The 21253-nt window shown below is 43.2% G+C and overlaps 2 protein-coding genes across 9 annotated transcripts in view; one reads left to right on the top strand and one right to left on the bottom strand.

Annotated features, from left to right (window-relative positions):
- DOP1A (DOP1 leucine zipper like protein A) overlaps nucleotides 1-9677 on the top strand; it is a 71273-nt gene extending 61596 nt beyond the window's left edge. For 5 of the 8 annotated variants that reach the window (XM_086631338.1, XM_086631339.1, XM_086631334.1 and 2 more), the window contains 6 exons: nucleotides 1160-1296; nucleotides 2673-2728; nucleotides 3673-3837; nucleotides 5351-5480; nucleotides 6715-6774; nucleotides 9098-9677. In XM_086631338.1, the coding sequence (XP_086487464.1) occupies nucleotides 1160-1296; nucleotides 2673-2728; nucleotides 3673-3837; nucleotides 5351-5480; nucleotides 6715-6774; nucleotides 9098-9403 (854 nt within the window). In that variant the 3' untranslated portion in view covers nucleotides 9404-9677. Of the gene's footprint in view, nucleotides 1-1159; nucleotides 1297-2672; nucleotides 2729-3672; nucleotides 3838-5350; nucleotides 5481-6714; nucleotides 6775-9097 lie in introns of those variants that run through there. The other 3 variants (XM_086631337.1, XM_086631340.1, XM_086631341.1) reach the window with 3 other exon arrangements.
- Nucleotides 9678-10616: 939 nt separating this feature from the next.
- Nucleotides 10617-21081, bottom strand: PGM3 (phosphoglucomutase 3). The gene is made up of 13 exons (XM_086608249.1): nucleotides 21048-21081; nucleotides 19877-20082; nucleotides 19074-19258; nucleotides 18522-18589; nucleotides 18073-18206; nucleotides 17722-17917; nucleotides 15292-15449; nucleotides 14219-14302; nucleotides 13398-13496; nucleotides 12940-13056; nucleotides 12103-12225; nucleotides 11135-11308; nucleotides 10617-10711 (listed from the first exon to the last, which is right to left on the bottom strand). Exons 2-13 carry the CDS (start codon nucleotides 20078-20080, stop codon nucleotides 10625-10627), a joined length of 1629 nt encoding a protein of 542 aa, XP_086464375.1. The 5' UTR covers nucleotides 20081-20082; nucleotides 21048-21081; the 3' UTR covers nucleotides 10617-10624.
- Between the last annotated feature and the right edge of the window lie 172 nt (nucleotides 21082-21253).

The raw sequence follows: 21253 nt of genomic DNA, 5'->3' as shown, positions 1-21253 counted from the left end.
GTAACAGCAGGTAAATTTGTCCCCCAGAATATCGATGTGCAGTAGTACCATTTTCATGGCTGGATGCAAAGTTTCTGCAGATTTTGGTCAGAACATTTTCATTCTTAAATGATTAAAAACTGCACAGTCTTCATGATTACCAGTTGACTTTTGTCTAGATTGTTTCACTGATCTGTCATTTTATACCTTGATCAATGTCCTTGGGTACCCGCAACATGCGTTTTGACATGAACATCTGAAGGTATAAACACCTATCAACTAGGGATAAATAGAAAAGCTGACCTTGAAGAGGTTTTGAATTCTCGACTTCTTTACTTGTTTATTCTGCTGTTCTGTTTATCTATCCTATTTATCACTGAAGAATATCACTTCCAGTGACCTTTTACATTAAGTGATTGGGAATGGGAGCTGCTTGGTTTTATTCTAAGATGATGCAAATAGTTAGGGCAGCAGCTTCTAGGGATACTGTCTTTCAGTGCTACCAAGGTGGACACTTTAGTCTCTTCCTCCATGTGGAAAGTCAATTGCATCGTCTTTCATGTTTCATTTGTTCCAAGATTTCTTCCTTGAAGTTGTTTTTCTTTTCCAGTCAAGTCAGTACCTGGGTTTACTATGTTGAAGACATCAGGTTTTACTGGTCTGAACTGCCAAATGCAGTGTTTGCACTAAATGCAACAAAATGTGTTGGTTTGACTGAAAAATTTGTCTATCTACCTCTGCATATACTGAATGCTTAGGGGTCGTTACAGTCAAACTAGAACATGTCGTCTCTGTGTAATATCCCATGTTCTCTGACGATGGAGCCTTTTGGTAATAATATATCCTGGCTGTTGTTGTGTTCTTTGGAATCTGTTAACTTCTCTTTTTGTAATGGGTGAAACTGTGTAAGATCAACAGGAATCCCAGAGGCACTGTTGCATTATGTGGAGAACTTTAATCAAAATACGCAACTGCGCTGTTTTGAGGTTTCTGGCTTTTGTTCGTTGTGTGGTGAAAGTGGTTATTTTTTACGTTGACAGAATAAAACAGTAGCAAAGTATTGAAACAGTAACATGGCAGATACTTTAAAGAAGTAAAAATTGAAAGTAAATAAGGGAAGGAGATAATGCTAGTCGGAATTATTCTGAACTGAGGAAACCTTCTTGGCTTTTTGTTTCAGAAAGGCTGGTAGAAAGTCTCCGTTTGCCACAGGTGCCCACCCTTCATTCCCAAGTGTTCCTGTTTTTCAGAGTATTGCTTTTAAGAATGTCTCCACAGCACCTTACCTCACTTTGGCCGACCATGATCACTGAACTGGTGAGTTGCTGTTAGCATTCATGATTTGGAAGACTGGTGCAAATTTGAGATGCAACCTCATTCCTCCCCAAAGATATCTAAGTATCTTTTAGATATTGTGCACGTAAATGTACAATGGACACAAATTGAAAGCTGACTTATTTTCATATTCCCAATGTCTGTTTTTCGCAACCAAATAGTGTCTGTTGGCTTACACTATTTAAGCTGTTCAGGTATCTCCTGGATTAAATTTGCATTTGCCCTCGTTGTTCCCTACTCACTCCTACTTCAGTTTCTGCCTGCATGTGTGTACCCTCTCTACCATTCCCAGTCCTGCTCTGCTCAGTGTTCCATGTTTCTACTTTCCTGATCATTCAGCTCTCTTGCTCCAGCAATGAGAATGAGAAGCCACATAAAGAAGTAGTCAGAATCTGTGTTGTATTGGCAGTTGGTGGTCATTCAGATCACATTGTGGCTGAAGTTTTGTAACAAAATTTATACAAGGCTTGACTCAGCTTTCTTCTTCCTCTTGTTTTACTCTGCATAACAAGACAGGATAAACATCTGTTTTCCGAGCTGCTACCCATGGAGTCTCCAGTGTTGGCTTTGATGCACTCTTTTGGGTTTCATCTTTGGCAATGGGAATGGAGGAGAGGGGTTTGTGGATCATGAGGTCTGTTTAGCCTGTTAGCCAAGATGTTCCCAAGGGGCTAGCTAACACAGATAGCAAATCAGAATCACTGCTGTGGGTCTTTTTGTTTCCTTTTTTGTTTTTTTTTGGTTTTTTTTTGTATTTATGGGTGCCTAACCTAGCCCTTAGTTAACCACAGATCTAAGCAATAGAAGGAGTAAAGCTATATAAAGTATTTCAAGGATGAACTGCATTGGTTTAACAATAGATGCATTTAATTTTGAGCCTGTCAACAGTATAAATACTAGGAAACCCATTCTGCTCAGCGTGGCACTCTGATACCTGTGCTGTCCCCTGGCCTTTACGCGTTACCACAGTCCTGGAACTACTTTCAGTGGACAGGACTGTGTTACTTCTGGAGATTCACATCTGAGCTTGACTGCTCTGTTACATGATTCTTTATTCTCATTTCCTTTTGGTCTTGCTCCCTTTCTAAGTAGTGAAGGAAATTAGCCTCTGAGAGCTTTCCTGGCCATAAAAGAGCCAGTTTCTTATGGCCCTTGTGCTACTCAGGCTATATATAAGGGATGAAAGGGCTTTAAGGTGTCAGTGTCCACTCATAGTTCAGGGGGTTATTTCATCATCCAGGAATGGAAATAAAGCTCCAAACAGTTCCTCTAAGGTTTATTACTCAAACCTCTCTACAGCATTTTCCTGAGTCACAGTCCATAAAAAAAGGTATTAAAACATAGCATTTGATCTCCAGGTACAAGTATTCTTACTGATGGAACAGGAGCTCACTGCTGATGAAGACATTTCCAGGTAAACTTATGAACTTCCAGCTTGTTTAACTTGATAACAGTCTCCTGGCATGCTGATGTGCAGTTGAGTCTTTCTTTAGACTAATTTGTCTTGGAAAGAATTGTCAAGCTCAAATGAGATGTAAAACAGTCAAGTAAAGGGTAATTCAGTCTGACTGCAGTACCAAGGGCATGCCGATCAGGACAACGCACAAAAAAATAAATCCCACTGTCAGATTGCTCGTAAACCACTAAGATAAATTATGCAATGCCAGTATGTTAGTTCTTCTAATGTCTTCCTGGCTAAAATGACACTGCTTCCACAATTAAAATATGCAGGGTGTGACTTCATAGCTTTTTTGGTATCATACACTTATTTAGAATAAGACTGATGCACTTTTTTTTTGTCTAAATAAAAATGTGATTTCTTCTAGTGTTAGAAAGACATGAAGATGAGGTTGATAATTTTTCTTGTTTCAGTGTCCATTTCTGTCCTATGTACCTTCTGCACAGTATATGATCCAATTTCAGTGAATGCTATCAGTAGAGGCAGATTTCTCAAAAGAACAGAAGTTGTTTGCCTAAGTCTTGTTCTTTACTTTTTTCTAGATTCCCTTTGTTATTTCAAAGAAATTTTCCCTAAAATAAAGTAATAGCTACATGATTGGCAATTATAAGCTTTCTCTTAATTTGGATGTCTGATGGCAGTGAATTACAGTGTAACATGCTTATTATACATTAACATTTTATCTTATATATGTTTTATGCATATATATATATATACACACACACACACAATAAACTCCACCCATAGCACAGACTTGCAGTGTTCTGGTTTGATTTATAGATTCAGGATTAAGTTTGTAAATAGGGAGTTATGTGTTTGTAAAGACAAGTAAGAAAGGTGATGTTCCCATAGTGACAGAAGGCTGTTGTGACTCACCTGCCTGCTATAATTTATTTTAGAACTTCTGGCCCATCTGTTGCTGGTCTGGAGACGACGTACACAGGTGGCAATGGTTTCTCCACATCCTACAATAGCCAGAGATGGTTGAACCTGTACTTGTCTGCTTGCAAATTTCTGGACTTGGCCCTAGCTTTACCATCTGAAAACCTGCCTCAGTTTCAGATGTGAGTAGAAGACACTGTCACGTCAGTTTTTCGATGTTTGTCCGTGCCTCTTGGTAAAATTCTAGTGTATAAAAATCTTTATTTTCCTATTTCCTTTCCTTTTCTGGCCTTCATCTAGGGCAGCCCACAGTTCATTCCCTCCCAGTATCAGAGTGGACCCCAGAGCAAATGGTGCTATGCACCAAATGAATTCAAGGTGGTTTGATTTAGCCTGTGCAAGAGATTCTCCAGACTTGTGAGCTAGTCAGTAATAGTGATTTATTCAAGTATTTTGGTTTTAGATCATTTAGTTGCAGTAATGTCTAAGAACTTGAAGTACACCCACACGTCTCGATGACTAATGCATGAGATCAGATGGCTGTATGTCGTCTCAGCATGAGTTACTTGAATACTGCTGCGTGATCTGTCTGGAAGATGGTGCAACAAACCTGCTTGTGGAGGGGACTCCATAGGTTTTTCTTGGTAGCAGAAAAACAGTAGTGTTTATGTGTGCAAACTGCTTCCTCAGTGCCTCTGCAATCCTGTTCTGCTGGAAGAATAATGAATGCAAAACAACTGACATTTGCTGAAGACCCTAGAAACGACGGGCCACTAAGGACAAAAGAAAGTATCTCCTCTCTTCCTTTACACTGTTCAGTGGTGACCATGTGAGAGCTGCTGCCTTGGCACAGCTCTCTAGACGTTTGGTCGCCTCTAATTATCCTGTTATTTAAAAAGGCACTCGTGGGCTAGAGGGTAGGAAGGCTTGCACACACTATGTCAGTTTGTGCCCTGTAATATTTCTACATCTAAAGCTAATCTTGAAAAATCCTTCATTTATTTTATTTTCTGGGGATTTGGCTTGTAATTCTTGTTCGATTCTCTAAGATACCTAGTTTTATTTAAGTCATTAATGTACATTTTTGGAAAGATAATAGTCATGGTGAATCATGTGGTCTTTTATGGTCTTCTCCTGGGGCCTGGATTGAAGTTTTAAGGACAGAAACTTTCGTTTCCTTTATAATACAGTGCAGCAAGGTGAGGGGAAGGGAACAGTCCACTTGGTCTCATTGTCCTATGAATAGGTAAAATAAATGAGTTTCTATTATCAACATGGTATACTGAGAACACTTTGTATCTTGTAGTAAGCATTGCAAATGTGCAGCAAAATGTCTTAAGTAACTTCTATATTTTAAAATTCAGAATTGCTTTCAATTCTCTTGCACACAATGAAGATGTGAATACTACTGTTTTTAGCTTCTCTGCTTTATCCTGCTCTTGGCATCCTTAAATACTTCAAGAAACTCTAAAGGAAGAAGACAATGGTACAGTCTTGGCCATGTTACCTTCGGCTTCCTTTCCTATTCTTTCATGTCAAAGACTGATGTTTTTTGCGTGGGTTGCTTTTGGGTTTTTTCTCCACATCTTTCTTTGATACTTAACAAGATTTCTTTATCCTCTCGTATTTTTAGATTTAGCAGAAAAGCCTGCATGTTCAGTAAGGATAATGTCCACTTGTGTTATCTCATGACAGGTATCGTTGGGCTTTTATTCCAGAAGCATCAGATGATTCGGGTTTGGAAGTACGCAGACAGGGTACACATCAGAGGGAGTTCAAACCATATGTGGTACGCCTAGCAAAACTGCTGCGAAAAAAAGCAAAGGTATGTCCAGTTTTGCTTTTCATTGAAAACTTTGATGTGTATCAACTTACAGCACTGTTTTGTTTTGGATATCTATTTATTTTTAACAACAAAGAATGGAAAGGCATTTATCTGATGTGGGAGATTCCCACTGGAGTAATCTCAAGTCAGCATGAGGCAAAGACCACATGTAGGTATACAAAACAAAAACAACAAAAAAACAACAAACAAACAAACAAAAACACCACCAAAACAAAACAACAACAAAAAAAACAAACCAAAACAATCAAACAACAAAAAAAAAACCAAACCTGCTGTGATCGAAAAAAGACTATGGTCAGTGACTTTGGAGTTTCCAATGAAAAGCATTGTTTGTAGTATTTAAGTAAAAAGTAAAATAGGCTTCAGTGTCTGTTATATTTTAACATAAAATCACTTTCAGATAGCCAGTCATATACGTAGATACTAGTACAACTAACTGCCTTTCCAAGTAGGAGAGCATATGTGTAAAGGAAAAATCAGTTTTAACTGACTGCTAATAGGGCTTTAGCCTCTAACCCTGATGTTCAATGTCGTGTGCTGTACCTGTTACAGTCGTCACACTCCAAATAATCTCTCTGCATGAATTATAGGTAAAATATACGTGCTGGTAAGTACTGTATGTTGAGATAGACGCCTGAAGTCAGGACTTCCACAGTATGCTTCGAGAATATAGAAAACTTTCTGGAATTTCTGGAACCCCCTAGTCACAGCAGCAGTTGCACACTGTGAACCATAGCTAGGGGTATGATGATGAGATAAACATGAGGTAATGAACACTGACTTCCAGGCCATTTCTTCTTTGTGCAGAGGAGAATACTGTTGCATATAGCTGCGGGTTTTTCTTAGAAAATAACTGTTTCTGAGCAACACGTTTCAGTGGATCTTAATTTTCCTTCAGGCCACTCTGACTAATGCTTAGGTTCATGTACTATGGCGTTGCTCAGGCTCTGTTGTCTGAAGGAAACATGCTTAAACAACTCTTTTGGCACTACTGGCAATAAACAGAACAACAAACTGGCAGTGCTGTTATTGTCTAATAGTCTTGGCCGCACTAGCCCCAGAGTCTGCTGTTTCTAGACCATAGACTCTTTGGGGCAGGTGGTTTTTCTAGCTGAAGCACAGCACCCAACCAAGCAACTGCACGGCCTTCACGGCAAAGTATTATTTTGATATATGAAATGCAGTCTGAAAGTTCTCCTCTTTCCTTCCACAGGACAAACAGGAGGACTTTAAGACGGTGGTTTTGGAGGGAATGGAGATGGCCAAGCATCAGGTGAGGGTGGCCCTTTGATGCTTGAGTTGTGAAACAAGCTCACCATAATAATACCATCACCTCAAGGCCCTGGGCAGTATTTAGCTTTCAATAAGAACTGAGAGAGATGAGTCTTGTTAGAGGACAAAGTTGAGAGATTTTGAAGTGAAAGAATCATTTTTATAGCTAACTTAAAGATTTATTTTTAAGTTGGTTTCCTGCATGAAAGAGATTACAAAAAGTTAGTGTTAGTTCTAAGAATTATGGTCACAAATCATTACATGAAATTAAATAATTTTTGCCAAACGGCAGATGTGAAATACACAACCACAACCCCTAATCGCTCTCTGTCAAGTTAACTGTTGTTTTAAGCATCTGAGGAATTAGTGGTGTTTGCTTAGCAAATGCTGCCATGAGGAAATGGCTTGGAGGGATTGTATTTCATTGTTCAGAGAGAGAATTAGTATTTGCACACGCACCACGTTTGGTTGGCGGCTGCGTAACAGCGACGCTTGCTGCGTGCTGGAGGCGGTCCGTGCGCACCGCCAGGTAATACTGAGCCTCTCTTCTGTGAAGTTTTTAAAGGAGAAACTTTAAAAACTAGTAGCTTCATTAAATGTAGGAGGCATCAACAAGTGTTTCTGTGTTGGAGTTCAGTCTTCCCTTTGTTCTAGTTCATTATGATCCTTTCTTTTCTTGAGACTTGAAGAGCTAGAACGGTAGTCTCCCATGACAGGGAGCCAAACCACCAGACTGAAGTGCTGAATACGTTCCTATGTAATTTTAACCTAGCTGTTTTTTGTGAAATGGATGTCATGCAGGCTCCTGAATCGCAAGACAGTATCTTTGTTTAAAGGGCAAAAACTGTATTTGCTAAAGTATCATCTCTCGAAGAAAATCTGTTTCTCAAACACTGTGCCGTCAGAAATCCTTACCTTATGCTCTGCTCACACAGCTGTCCTTTCCCTTTCGTTTTCCTTTCGTTACAAAGCCTGCTCTTCAGGAGCTGTGCGGGCTGCAGGGGTCTCGGTCTCTCACCTCCCCAGAGGCATTGCCAGGGTCACAGGAGAGAGGCACTGGGCAGGGGCAGATCAGGAGGTGCCTCTCCTTGATGTGGCCTTTGTGCTTCTCTTCTTCCTCACAGATCAAAAAACAGTACTACTGGAACTTCATGGTAGCAGCTCTCCTGTGCTGGTTTGTCAGCAACGATCCAGACACGGTGTTTCTAATGGTGATAGTACCTTCTTGTCTAGTTTTGAATATGGTTTTTGACTTGAAAGAAAAAAAAAAAAAAAAAAAACAAGAAAAGAAAGGAAATGGGCGAAGAGTACCATACAGAATCATAGAAGAGTTTGGGTTGGAAGGGACCTTAAAGATCATCTAGTTCCAATCCCCCTGCCATGGGCAGGGACACCTTCCCCTAGATGAGGTTGCTCAAAACTGCATCCAGCCTGGCCTTGAACACTTCCAGGGATGGGGCATCCACAACTTCTCTAGGCAACCTGTTCCAAGCAGCTGGATGTTAGCGCTCAGGTCTTTCCATGTGCAGCTATTTAAGGCAATCCTAAACAGGGTTACAGCAGTGTACTGACACTGCCTGTGAGCATCTGGTGTGTGACTGCTGCCTTTGCCAGTGGGGTTCCTGAAATTCTCACCCTTGAAATTCCCCCCGTGAAATGGAAGATGCATCACCGGGGTCTTCTGAGAACACACAATGAGTAACTGAACCTTTTTCCTTTGAGGACAACTTCAAGTGTTTGCTTGGAGCCTCCACATGTGTTATTTCTGATACTAAAAACAGCACTGCTTTTGCTCTTCCTGAAAACTCTGAACCCTTCCTTCAAAGTGAAAGTGCTTTGTATCAGTTTTAACTCCCTCTGGGCTTTATTTGCGCTAATGCTGGCTGTAGGGTGAAGCGTGGTCAGAGACCAGCCTCCTTCGGAAAGCAGCTGAAGCAGCACACAACTCACCCAAGCAGCTGGAGATACCGGCTGTCACCAGTTTGGGCTGTTTATGTCCCCAGTGGGATGCCGCACCAGGAGCGGAGCAGCTCTGCAGGGCAGGGGACAGCCCTGGGCTGAGGCGGCGACCTGGAACACTCACTGCAGCTCTCCCGTTAGTGCCAGCCCAGCAGCTGCCAGCCCGTGTGCTCTGAGCCACGGCTGCTGCGGAGCGTGGTGAGGGGAGGAGCAGATGATCTGCTGCAAAAGCTGCAATCCAGCGTATCTGTATTTAATTGATAGGACAAATAGTTTTGGAATACGGAAAAATACTGTATCGGGCATTAGTCTTTATTTTCACCTGTGTTTTTTCTGTTCTGTCTTGTGTTTCTCTGTATTTCCAGAAAAACCCAGAGGAGGACAGCTCAGGGAAAATGCTAAGCTGGGAGCCAGGTCACTTGCTTTTAACCATCTACACCGTTCGCAGCATTGAGCAACTTTTGCCTTTTTTCAATGTACTCAGCCAAGTTTTTAACAGCAAAGTCACAAGCAGATGCGTTGGACACTCAGGGAGCCCTGTCCTTTACCCCAACTGTTTTCCAAGTAAGGACATAAAAATGGAGAACCTCAAGACCTTCTCCAGCAAAGCAAGACAAAAGATAGAAGAAATGGTCGAGAAGGATTTTCTTGAAGGTGTCATAAAAACATGAACCAAACTGGTACTATTCAGCTTATATGTAGTGTAACTATTTAAATGAAATACTGTATCTTTCCCGGTTGTATAGTATTCTTTTCTTACTTTGTATGTAATGAAATACTTAATGTTGTATTTAAGTTAAATATTTGTAAATAAGAGAAAAGTTCTGGGTGTGGCCTGAATCAAGTTTAAATATTGGTGGCTCATATTGATTATGGTGCCTACTATTTACAGTACATGTTTTGTTGTCTTGAGTTCTGTCTTCAAAAAATCCTAAAAAAAAAAAATACAAGGTGCACATTTTTTCAATTTGTTTCCAGTTTATTTTTGTGTTGTTGTTGTTTTTTTTTTTTATCAATTGGAACTTATTTAGCAATCTGGAAAATGCCATTATGTCAGGAGTTAATACATGACTAAAACAAAAAATACATTTGTCAGCGGTAAATATTTGAACCGAAATGCCCAGGTGAGGATACTTGTGTATTTAAAATGTTACATCCCCTTGGCCCTGCCCCTTCACCCTGCTGGGGAGCAGTAAGGGCCACAGAAGACAAACTTGTCTCTGTCCCTTCCCTCTGCAAAGTGATGATAAATACTATTACAGCAAATGCCTTGCTAATTTCCATACTTCAATTTCATAGAAGTATCTAATGAAGATAGCATTGCAATCAAGTCACTGTACGCAAATGCTCTTTCACTATATTGTTTCCCCCTTGAACTGAGGTGAACTGACTCTCCAGACCAGAGCCAGCCTCTGCCTCGTCCCGTTTGCCCGCCGATGACTCAGTTTCTGCGGGCAGGCGGGGGATGATGCTCCTGCAGCAGCACGCTGTGCTGCAGCTGCTGCGCGCACAGTTGCAGCAGAGCTCGCGCCAAACGCCGCTACCGTGAGCGCGCTGAGGGCGGGGGCGTCGGACCTCAGGCACAACGTCACAGTAACCGATGAAACAAGCTCCTTCTGGGCATGGCCGGGCCGCTGACAGTCAAGAAGCGGGTCCCCTCTAAGTCAGTCAGTTCAGCTTCCAAAGTCAGGCAAACATTCAGCAGCCGGAGCACCGCAGTAAGAGGTAAGTTGCTGACAGAGGTAAAGAATCAGTGGAATAATATTCCGCTCGGTTCTGATTAATCCTTGCTACTCTCAGGAAGGGTTGGGTATGTCTACACTAGCGAATAGTAAAGATAGTAATATTAAAAAAATCAGTCAAGTTTTGAAGGTCACTTGCAGCTGTATTTGTTACATAGGTTGGGGTGGCGCTCCTTTTCCACCAGCGAGGTGGTAAACAGCCAGGCTTACTTCATGGGCGAGGGCATCCGCGTTCTCCTGTGGAATGTTTTACACGTTAGTTAACATTGGTGTTGGCATGAGAAGGTTTACAGCAAATGTGCACTACTCAGGCAAGAGTTTTCTTGCAAATGCTGGGTTCCCTACATCGCCCTGTCGTGCTAAGATGCATCAGAAGGCTGATTGTCTTTTCAAAATAATTTAGTGTCAAATCTGCCTTTATAAACATCTAACTTTTACTTTTGAATATAAACATTAACATTAGACATCGCTTTTATGAATATAAGAACACACAAAGATTTTTTTTGTGATCACTAGGATTGATTTTCCAAATTTTAGCACCTGTTATGTTTGATTAAATGATGAGTATGTAAACATACTCCCTCCATCAACCCCATGCTAAGCAGAAGTTCATTTAACATAAACAACTTGTATACAAGGTGGATTTGTTTAAGCTCTGACCTGTGTGTCTGCTTCAGCATATATTCTAACTACGTCTTCTGTGCCTGATGGACGGACAAACGCTCGTGACAATTTATACTTCTTCACAAGGGCATCAATTTTCTCCTGCAGTCCCGGAGGTGTAACCGCACGCCTTTCTGCATCCGTCGTGTCAATAACTCGCCTGTCTGCAACCTGCAGCATCAGAAACAGACAAGTTATTTGTGTGCTGGAGCTGTATGGCGAGAGCAGAATGAAAAAGCTCATGGGTAAGACAGAAGTTCAGCTTTTGATGTGTTGCACTGCCAAAGAGGAGCTCAATCTGGGAGTTCCCTGCTTAACTCAAATGCTTTGGGATCCCTACAATGCCTGCTCAGCTACTGCTCAGCAGCTATTAACCAAAAGTCCTGATAGGATTCAGCTGCTTTGTTTGGAAAAAGGGTTCAGTTCTGAACATGCCTCCTTGGTCAGCCTCTGAACTGAAGCTACAGCTTCTCCCAGCAGATCAGAAAGCTTAAGCTCTCTCCTCCCTTACTGTGTCTAACAGAATGCTGCCATGAGGGAGCCTGTGCCTGTTCTGCTCAAGCTCTTTGTATGATGTGAATGTTCAAGGTCTTACTTCTTTATCTGCTCTGATACTCAAATAAAGCAGCACAGCAAGAAAAATCCAGCTTCCCAGCAGGCAGGGGCCTTAGAAAAACAGGATTTTTCTAATTTGAAAGTTAAGAAAGAAATTCTAAGTTAAAATTTGAACAGTTTTGGTCAGTTTTTTTCCATTTAACATAGCTGGCTATTATTTCATAATTTGTATAACTCATTTTTATTTTAGTCCAAGTGAAATTCTGGTCCTTCCTCTGGGTTGTTTTGTGGCTCGCTTGGCCTTCAGTGGGCTGTTTCAGCTTTAAAATAAAGCTTATCTAAACACATGCAGGCAAGAGCTGCTCACAGCAGGGCTGCTGTAACCTGAGCCAGTGTGGCACGTAACTCACCTGGACTTTGAGCAGCCGATTAGGGAGGTCAGTGTAGACGGCGTCCCACTGTTGCACAGTCAGACCTTTCAAAGCCAGAATTGCTTCAATAACCAGCATGTCTGAGACAGCATCGCCAACTGTCTGTGAACAGGAAGGGAAGAAACACTGGAGCAGTCAACAGTGAAGAAACAAAGGCATGATTTGATCAGGAAGCTTCCAGCTGAAGAGAGTGAAAATGCAGCCAGGCTGACTTGTCTCAGTCTGGGTGGGTGGGTGTGTTGGTTTGGGAGGTGGGGGTGGTTTGTTTTTAACTCCTTACCACGCTGACCCTGTGGTGAGAACACTGGCATGCTTGTACAGCCCTGCCAAGGGCAAGTGCTGGTCCTCACCTCTCCTAAGGAAGGCTGGCACCTCACCTTTGTTCTGGGGTCAGGATGCTTAAAGCTGACCTGTGGGGAATATGATTTGGCACCACCCCAGATGAAGATGTCTGTGCTAGGACAGGGAGGCCCAGGGCTGTGTGGACATGGGCACTGGAACTCCCACCAGTTAGTGAAAAACATCAGGTGAATGATTACTTGCTGTTGAATCATGAACAAGTCACATCCTGTCACTAGGTTCCCATGCTATCCCACTAATTCTTTGGGTCCTGAACCCAGAAGACTACACCAGATAAAAGTGTTCTGCATCCATTTGTGAGACAGTATCACATCTTTCTGAGGACTGTTGCTGCTCTTTTCTTCATGGCCCCTTCTCTCATGGCTGCAGCAGTCCCTGGCAGTACCTGCCAGGTACTCAATAACAGGGTTAGCCCCATGACTGTCACCGCAATGATTTGTGTCTCTCTGTTTTTACCTGATTAATAAGGTCAATCATGTTTCCAAGCACCTTCGCTGCTTCCCTTTTTTCATCATCTTTCTCCTCTTTTGCCAGTTGTCTTATTTTAGTTTCAGCAGCTTTACTAAATAATACCTAGAATAAAAAAATGAGAGCTTGTCAAGATCAGCCCACATCATGAACTAGGATAGGTGCAGCAATGAGGAAAAAGCTTTTACCATGTACGTTCAAATAACCATCATTAATGTTTGCTTTAATTAATTTAATTAATGCATTCCCATCCCCACATAAAACAGAGAAGTTGGTGGCAATGTTAAGGTAAAGACAGAAGGGGGAAACAAGTCTGTTGTCAAACAAGGAGAGAAAAGTCTTGTTTACAAATGGAAGCAGAGAGTGAAAAGACCTCTTTCTCAAGCTAATCCAGCTAAATTTTTGTACATATTGGCTGATCCTATGTGGCACATGCTCATACTTACTGTACCATGTCCGTTTGCCTCGAAATAAACACCAACATCAAACTCCTGGGCCTTGTGATGCAAGTGTTTCACTCCTGTCTTGACACAGTGCACAGGTACCTGCGGCCCAAGGATACGCAGAGATGTGAACGGTGTTAGAGACTCTCCTCAGCAGACTGGAACTGACACCAAGCTGGGCAGACTGTTACAAACTAACCTGTGTTTCACAGCTATGACTCCACAGAGCTAAAATTATCCACTATTTCTGCAGGCCTGACTGAAAAGAAGATTTCATTTCTTCAAGTGGAAATAAAGGCTGATTTAAAAAAAAAAAAACAAAACAACAAGCAACAAAAAAACCCTTCCTACAAACAAAACCCAAATCACAAAAACTCCAACTCGTTTTGTGGTTTCAGAGAACACAGCAGATTTCTATCCAAACTGAAATAATATCTTAGCTTAATTTCCCTAGAAAATAGCATTTAGCCTGTCCCAGAAAAGGAAACGACCAACGTCAGAAGTATCAAGGAGCCTTTACTACATCTCACTTCATTGCAAAGCCATAAATTCCTCAACTGGTTCCAGAAGTAACAAGGAAATTTGTTTAGCTTTTGCCAAACTTTTTTTATAAACTAATAAAAGCTGACTAGAACTTTTTCAGTACTTGTCTCTCCTTTACCATCAAGAATTTAGTTGCTACTGCATGTTTTGAACAAGTCATTTATTTTAGCCTGGTTTAAGTTTTCCTAGCAATCCTATTACAATAGCATTTATTTGAAACTAAACAAATTTGCAGTACAAAACATTTGCAGAACACTATCAGGAAAAAAAATGGAGAATACCTTCAGTGTTTCCTCAAGGTAGCGTGTCGAACTCCCATTGGCATATGCTGTTTGTACCACTGCCATCTCTAAGGTCTGTCCCACCTGAGCAATCCAAGAAGTAAAAAGTGCTTTACTGTGCGATAGGCACATAGCCGGAGTAGGATAAATGGAAGAATAATCAGAATTATTGGACATACATTCTCCTACAGACGCTTAAAACTCCTGGGCATCAGAGGGAGGCTCCAGCTCACAGAGAACTTCTGTATGTTTAAGACAACACGAATTCTGTTCAAGTCTTTTGTGTATCATATTTTTGTGGCTGACTTGAAGCAGCTCTCCAAGCTTAGGCTTTCCAAATCCCTTTTTCGGATTCAGCAAGCTCAGTGCACTGGCTGGACACATGGTGTTACATGAGACCATGTACACAAACAGTAAAGTCAAAGCTTCCAGTACAAAGCAAGCAAAGGCTGGTGGCAAGCACAAGTTCTCCTCACTGGCCCCCTTCTCTACCACAACGTAAGAAATGAGCTGGTCTCTAAGAAAACAAAACCAGGATATCTTGTCCGGGTTTAGAATCATAGACACCAGGTCTAAGAGGACTTCTGAAAAACAACAGAGGATGCTATGCAGCAGATAGTGGTTTTGCAATGATGACATACAAACCTCATGACTGCCACAACCACGTTCTCATGCAAATGGAATGCCCAGCCTTCGTAAAGCTCACAGAAACGCTGAGTAAAGGACTGAACCCAAAAAGGTAATTAAAGTGAACACAGTATCACAGCTTTTTTTTTTTTTTTTTTTTTTTTTTTTTTACACCACAGAAATTGGAAAATTTCTCTCTCAGTAAGAAAAGCTCTGAGGTTAAAGTGTCCACACTCAGACTTTTATTTGGAGCATGGAAGTCACACCCTTGTAAAAGTAACATTTTGGCCATACCAATGAGGTGCAGGACTGATGTCTTTTTAAACCGGGTTCACATTAGGTAGATGTAGAGAGACCACATGCGTTCAAACTAAAACAGCTTCTTTACACTATTCTACACTTTGCCAAACGGAAGTGTCAGCATTCGTTGCATACGTTAGAGTTACCTTGGCAAGAAGTTCTTTCAGGAAGATACTAATTAAAGTCGCTATTTTATCTCCATCGATTAGGTGGAAATGGCCCGTTGCATCCTTATAGTAATAAACAATTCTGTCTGCATCGCCATCAAATGAGCAGCATCTCTCATTGGGCTCCATGTCTAGCCCTGGTGCACACAGAGTCACAAACGCCAGTTAGAGACAGAAGAAGATACAAACTGTTTAAATTAGTCCCAGTGTGGATCTCACGCAGGAATTAGCTCTTTGCAGACACACGCACAACCAAAATTAATGTTCTGAAACAGGTATTGCTTTTACTGAGAGACTTGGAACAGGGAAGCAACATTGAATGGCAACTGAAAAGTACATATTCGGATCAAAAATATAAATACTAATATAAAAAAAATGCAGGTTCTCTAACTTTTTATTATGCTACATTATGCTATGATGCGTGCCCCCTGGCAGGGGCCTGCAGCAGTGAGGGCAGCTGGCCACCCTTGGCTGGATGCCAGCCGCTTGCCCAGCCCTCCCTGACTGCATGCCGCACGTCCCTGGGCGTGGAGGCAAACCATGCTCAGGAGAGGAGAGCTCCAGAGCTACGTCACCTGCGTTTCCCAGTACGTGGCCGGTCCGCTGCGTGCCCTTGGTGTAACACTACTACTTACTTCACCCTCCAAGATACATGGGAATTAGTTATTTTATCCTTGCACCAAAAACGCTTTGCTTCAGGAAATATTTCAGGCCTGTTTAAATTTATTCCATTCCCACCTGACAGACCTGCACCTCCCCTTTGCTTCCTTTCACATGGGAGACACACTTCCATAATGCAAGACAAGCGTGCACCCCCGTGCCAGCAGAGCCATCATCTAAGTGCACTTACAACAAGCGGTGGCACATAAACCCTACACCACTGGAAAAACAGCCCCACTCCACAGCAACCATCACCAAGATTTCTCAGAGCTATACAAAACCCATGCAAGTGGATCTGCTGGCTACAAAACACCTCATGTTCAGTTTGCTTGATATTCAGTTTACACAACGATGTATATTACGCCTCAAAAATCTTTCCAAGCTTAATGCCAACGGAGAAGTAGCTAGGGAGCAGTCACCACCTGACACGGCAATGCCACGCAAAAATGAACTGCTCTTTTATTAAGGTACATCTTGCTTTTTTCTTTAGGATGCTGGCCACATTAACCTCAAGGTCCATTTCTCAGAAATTGCAGCTGGCCATTCCCTAGGCTGACTTCAGAGTCCACCAGGAACTCAGCAGGGAGCTCCAAAAGACACGTTGCGTCCTGTAACCCTTTCTTGGCGAAAAATATTTTAGTGCACAAGCAGACAGGAAAACTGGCCCACATTGCTGACACCTCATCCTTCAGAGCACAGGAAACTACACCCCAAAATTTGCCTGTTTCTTCTCCTGCATGCCTACAGTGACACAGGACAACACATCCCGCTGCCACTGAGGTCCTCAGGCTAAAGCATGAGGTAATGGCAACTGCAGCGTTTAACAGGTTGAGACTCCCTATGACTTTAAACAGGAAGCTGTTACCGCTTGACACTTCAGAGAAATCAGGCTGTTTATTTCAGTGAATGATGAGGAAACCACATTTTATTTTCAGAGCACATCCCTGCCTGGAAACAGCCAAGGAGTCTCCCCTCAGTCCCAGTTAAAGCCGGGATCCAGACGTGACACATGAGCATCCATCCCCGGCAGGGACTGCCGCTGTGCTGCTCCCCTTTCCACATTTCTCCAGCACGCAAGCAACGTGGCAAGGGGGAAATGACACCGTGCCTCCGAGTTCAGATGAGGCTAGCAGTTGCAGTGAGGGTGTGGTTGTCAAATGGAGAACCCAGTTCAGCCTCAAATAACCTAATATCCAAACTTGCCTGCTTCCCCAGTGCAGGGATTTTTCTTTTTTTCCTGCACCTTGCAGGAAATTGGTTGAAATAATTTCCTCACGGGTTTATGTCAATCAGTCAGTCCGCTGGCACCAAGTTGTTAATTATCCCAGCTCTTTCTCAGGCACCCGGAAAAGTGTCTACAACCCCAGCCTACGTGTAAATGTAGGTTAAATTACCCTAAATGTAAATGTTCCTTGACAACACAAAGGGAAATAACGTGACTAACAGTAAGTCAGTCCTGACTGGTCTTTGGACTCCACCAGCTTAACATTCAGACCCCATTGTCAAACATATTCCAGGCAGTCGGAGACATACTGTACTCCTCCAAAGAATTTAGACTAACGTAAACCAGGGATGTGCCAAACCCAGCCGTACGACTCTCTTCCTGTTGCGCAAGCAGAACCATTCGTGCAGTCACTTAGTAAGAAACAGGGGAGCTCAGCTTATTTGGAGATGACATGTCATTACTAGAATCTGCACTGTGAGACCCAGAGAGCATGTGAAAAGGTACAAAAATTCCTGACTACGTACCTGTAGGTGGTTTCTGGTGAACTTTCACAAAATCTGCACCACATAGGTGATTGAGTTTCTCCTTGGATCCATCATTATATAGGTGAATTAGCACCTCCTTTGGAAAGTAGGGTTCCATTTCTGATAGTTTCAGGGCTCCTATTCCATTGGCGCAGTCAATCTTCAGGTGCCTCTGACTCTCTCCAGAGCTGGGAGACTTAGCACAAGGGAAGAAGGGACACAGAGAACTCATACCCTGATGAAACTACACTAGAGGCATACTGAATTTGAAACTTCAGACCCAAACAGGCTAATAAACACAGGATACTCATTTTGTACATTCGCATGAAGAAGACAACAGCCAGTACTCACCTGTTTTATCAGTTCTGTAAAAGCTTTGGATAATTTTTCGTAATAACCTTCCAGCGTTGCTTTCCCATACTGCCCTTGGGTGTTTCGACAGCAGACCATGTAATGTAGCTGTGGTGTCGTCACCAGACCATAATCTAGCATAAAACAAAAGGCACGCTATTCAGAAATAGAACACTGAATTAATTCCTCCTTAAGAGCTGTAAATTATTTGCCATTCTACAACAAACAGACAAATGCAGTGCAGGAAACCCATATGAAACTTTTCAAGTTCTGCTGTGAAAAGATGTGGCCCCCCACCCCTTCCATTAAAGCCACACGACTACCCTGGAAGAAGATAGTTATAAGCGAAAACGGAAACGGTGCCTGGGCTACTGCTTTAGGCCTACGTAACAGAGTCACATTGACATAAAAAACTGAAATCAGACTGCAGCTGCAAAAGGTTAACATACCGTGGTACTGACCACCTAGAACGGAGATACCATCTATTACTGACTGTGAAAGCTTCTCGCTGCTTGGCCTGCAAAACAAAGAAGACACTTATGTATGGATCTGGGAAGGAAGCACATGTGGAAGAAGACTTTACAAGCTTCCTGCCAGTAGAATTATATTCAATGCACAGAAATCCATACCTTTTTCTACTGTAGGCGCCTCTCAATAAAGAAGTTCAAAAGCCAAGACTTCAGAGAATTGCAAAGACAAGTAAACTGCTGAACACACGCAGATGTCGCACGGTACCCACAAAAAAAAACCAACCCAAACCCACAATGAATCATCCTGTTCAGAAACAGTGCTAGGAAGTTCTCGTAACTATCAAGGAAGCTAATACAGGAACAGCATTGGAAAACTTTTGTTTATTGCTATAATCATAAATAAAGAGGTAGCAGACTAGGCATAAAAAAGGCATAACCTGGCAGAGGAGGGCTAAACATCCAAAAGCACCCATCAGCAAAATGTTGGCATCTCCATAAAAGCAGCATACATCTACAGCATTTTGCAATTACCTGGTGTCTCTACCAATAAAAACGGAAGCATCTTTGTGCTGGTTCACTGCTGCTTTTTGGCAGATCTCAGTTATTATTTTCTGTAATTCCCGCTCCTCTGCATTTGCTAGTTGTGTGGCATACTCTTCCCAGGAAGGGTGCAGCATTTCTCCAAGAGGATCAACCAGCTTTACACCATTATCTTCCTTAGAAGAAAAAAGAAGAGAGTAAGCCTAAAAGTGGGAAACATAATAAAATCTCTTTGAAGACAGCAGACACTTGCTTCAATCACATTGCTTCTTTAAACATGGAGCATTTCTGGGAAGCAACAGCTTAGCTGTTTAATTAAACCTCCAACAAGCCCAAAAACGTAACGTAAGCAAAGTAACCAACATTTTTGCTGTTATAATTTTGGTATGAAAATAATTTGACATTAAAATGACACAAGGGTTGATTCTAACAACCTGGAATGCTCCACGGCAGCAGAAGTCTAAATGCCTGATTTGTAATTGTTGCATCTTTTTTATTTTTTAAACTTGCAGATTTTGCTCAAAGGTTCATCTCTTCTCAAGGGTACTCCTACCTTGCCAACGTTACAAATTTCCTACGTAACAGCATTTTCACGTGAGAGAAAATGACGCTTGTGCATACAAGAAAAACTAACTTCAAACATGCCGGAGACCATATTTAGAGGGAGCAGGCTAAACACGTGCTTTAAGCAGGTCCAAGTGCCTTCAGGATCTGGTCTCTAGGTACCACTAAGAGTTTTGATTCCAGCAGACTGATCACATCTACTCTCTTTTTAAAGAAAAGGTTGTTCTTACTTCAGGATTGTGAGACGCTGTAACCATGATGCCAATGGTAGATACCACAGCTTTGGACCTGAGAACTGCCAGCAAGCCCATGCGGAACATGACGTGATCAAGCTGTTCGGCCTTGGTGCGGAATCCAGCGGTGCCATACTGAAGAGTAAGTCCAGCAGGTTTAGGATGCAATGCTGAGTATTTTTTAAGTGCTTCAGAATCCATTTCTAGAGAAGGAAGTAACACAGATGTAAGTGAGAGAAGCCAAGTCTTAATTAGTTTCACATTTTGCACTTTGATTTTGAGCCCATAGACAAACTGGTATCAACACAATACCATTCATATCCCACAAATCTCTTGGTGGGATTGCCATAGGAACTATTACCAGAGCAATCCATGAAAGGGCCTCTACATTTCCACTACAGCACTAGATAAACAGAGCTTGACCACATTTCATCAGATCACAAAGGGATGATGAGATTTAGGTGAGGAGAGCCATGATTCTGCATCGGCTGGATCTAGGGATCCTAATAAAGTTACTGCAAAAGGCTGGCTGTTCCTCGCTGTGACACTAGCCACCCGGCACACTCAGGCACGACTCCATACATTAACTTTTGAGCTCAAAAGCAGCTTGCCCGCCCTCTTCAAGCCCTTGCAGCCAGAAGGAAACCCCCAGCCAGTGTCACCTGGATGATTTACTGGAACAGCGGCTCCGCTAAAGTGCTTTGTACAGACCCACCGCGCCAACGCCACGGTTCCCACCCCACGCCCCCCACGCCCCCCCCAAGGCGCTGACAGCCAAGGCCAACACAACGAGAGCACGAGCGGCTCCAGCAGCCGCAGCCCTGCACCGCTGAGGGCCTCGGGACGCAGCCAGCACCGCCACCCGGGCCCACCCGCCGGGAACGGGAGCCTCCTGGACACGTCGTGTCGTGTCGTGTCGTGTCGTGTCGTGTCGTGTCGTGTCGTGTCGTCCCGCCCCGCCACCCGGAGCCGCACACCCGCCGCCGCCGCGCCCCGCTTCCGGAGCTGGCGCGGCCACGCCCCCAAGCCGCACCCGCCCAATGGCAGCGCGGTGGGCGGGGCCGCCCTCGCCACGTGGCGCCCGGGCCACGCCCGGTCGTCAGTCGGAGCCGGGGCTGGGGCGGCGGATCCGGCCCGGCAGGGCTCTGCCTGGCACCGCCCGACCTACCTCAGGGGAAGCGAACTCCCGGCGGTACCAGCGGTACCTCCCTCACGGGGATACCTGCCGTGGTTTTATTCCGCAGCTCAGCGACGCCCGCTCTTCCCGAGGCTGCCCGCGGCAGCCGCTGGCTGGGTTTCCGCGCCAGGCTTCCGGGAGAGGCTGCGCTGAGGGAGCCGAACTCGGGCGGGAATCTCGAGTTCGGTCTTGCACCT

Source organism: Tauraco erythrolophus, chromosome 2 (assembly GCF_009769465.1).
Source record: "Tauraco erythrolophus isolate bTauEry1 chromosome 2, bTauEry1.pri, whole genome shotgun sequence".
Lineage (NCBI taxonomy): Eukaryota > Metazoa > Chordata > Aves > Musophagiformes > Musophagidae > Tauraco > Tauraco erythrolophus.
The sequence above is the reverse complement of the archived record's forward strand: the minus strand, read 5'-3'. Positions and strand labels throughout refer to the sequence as shown.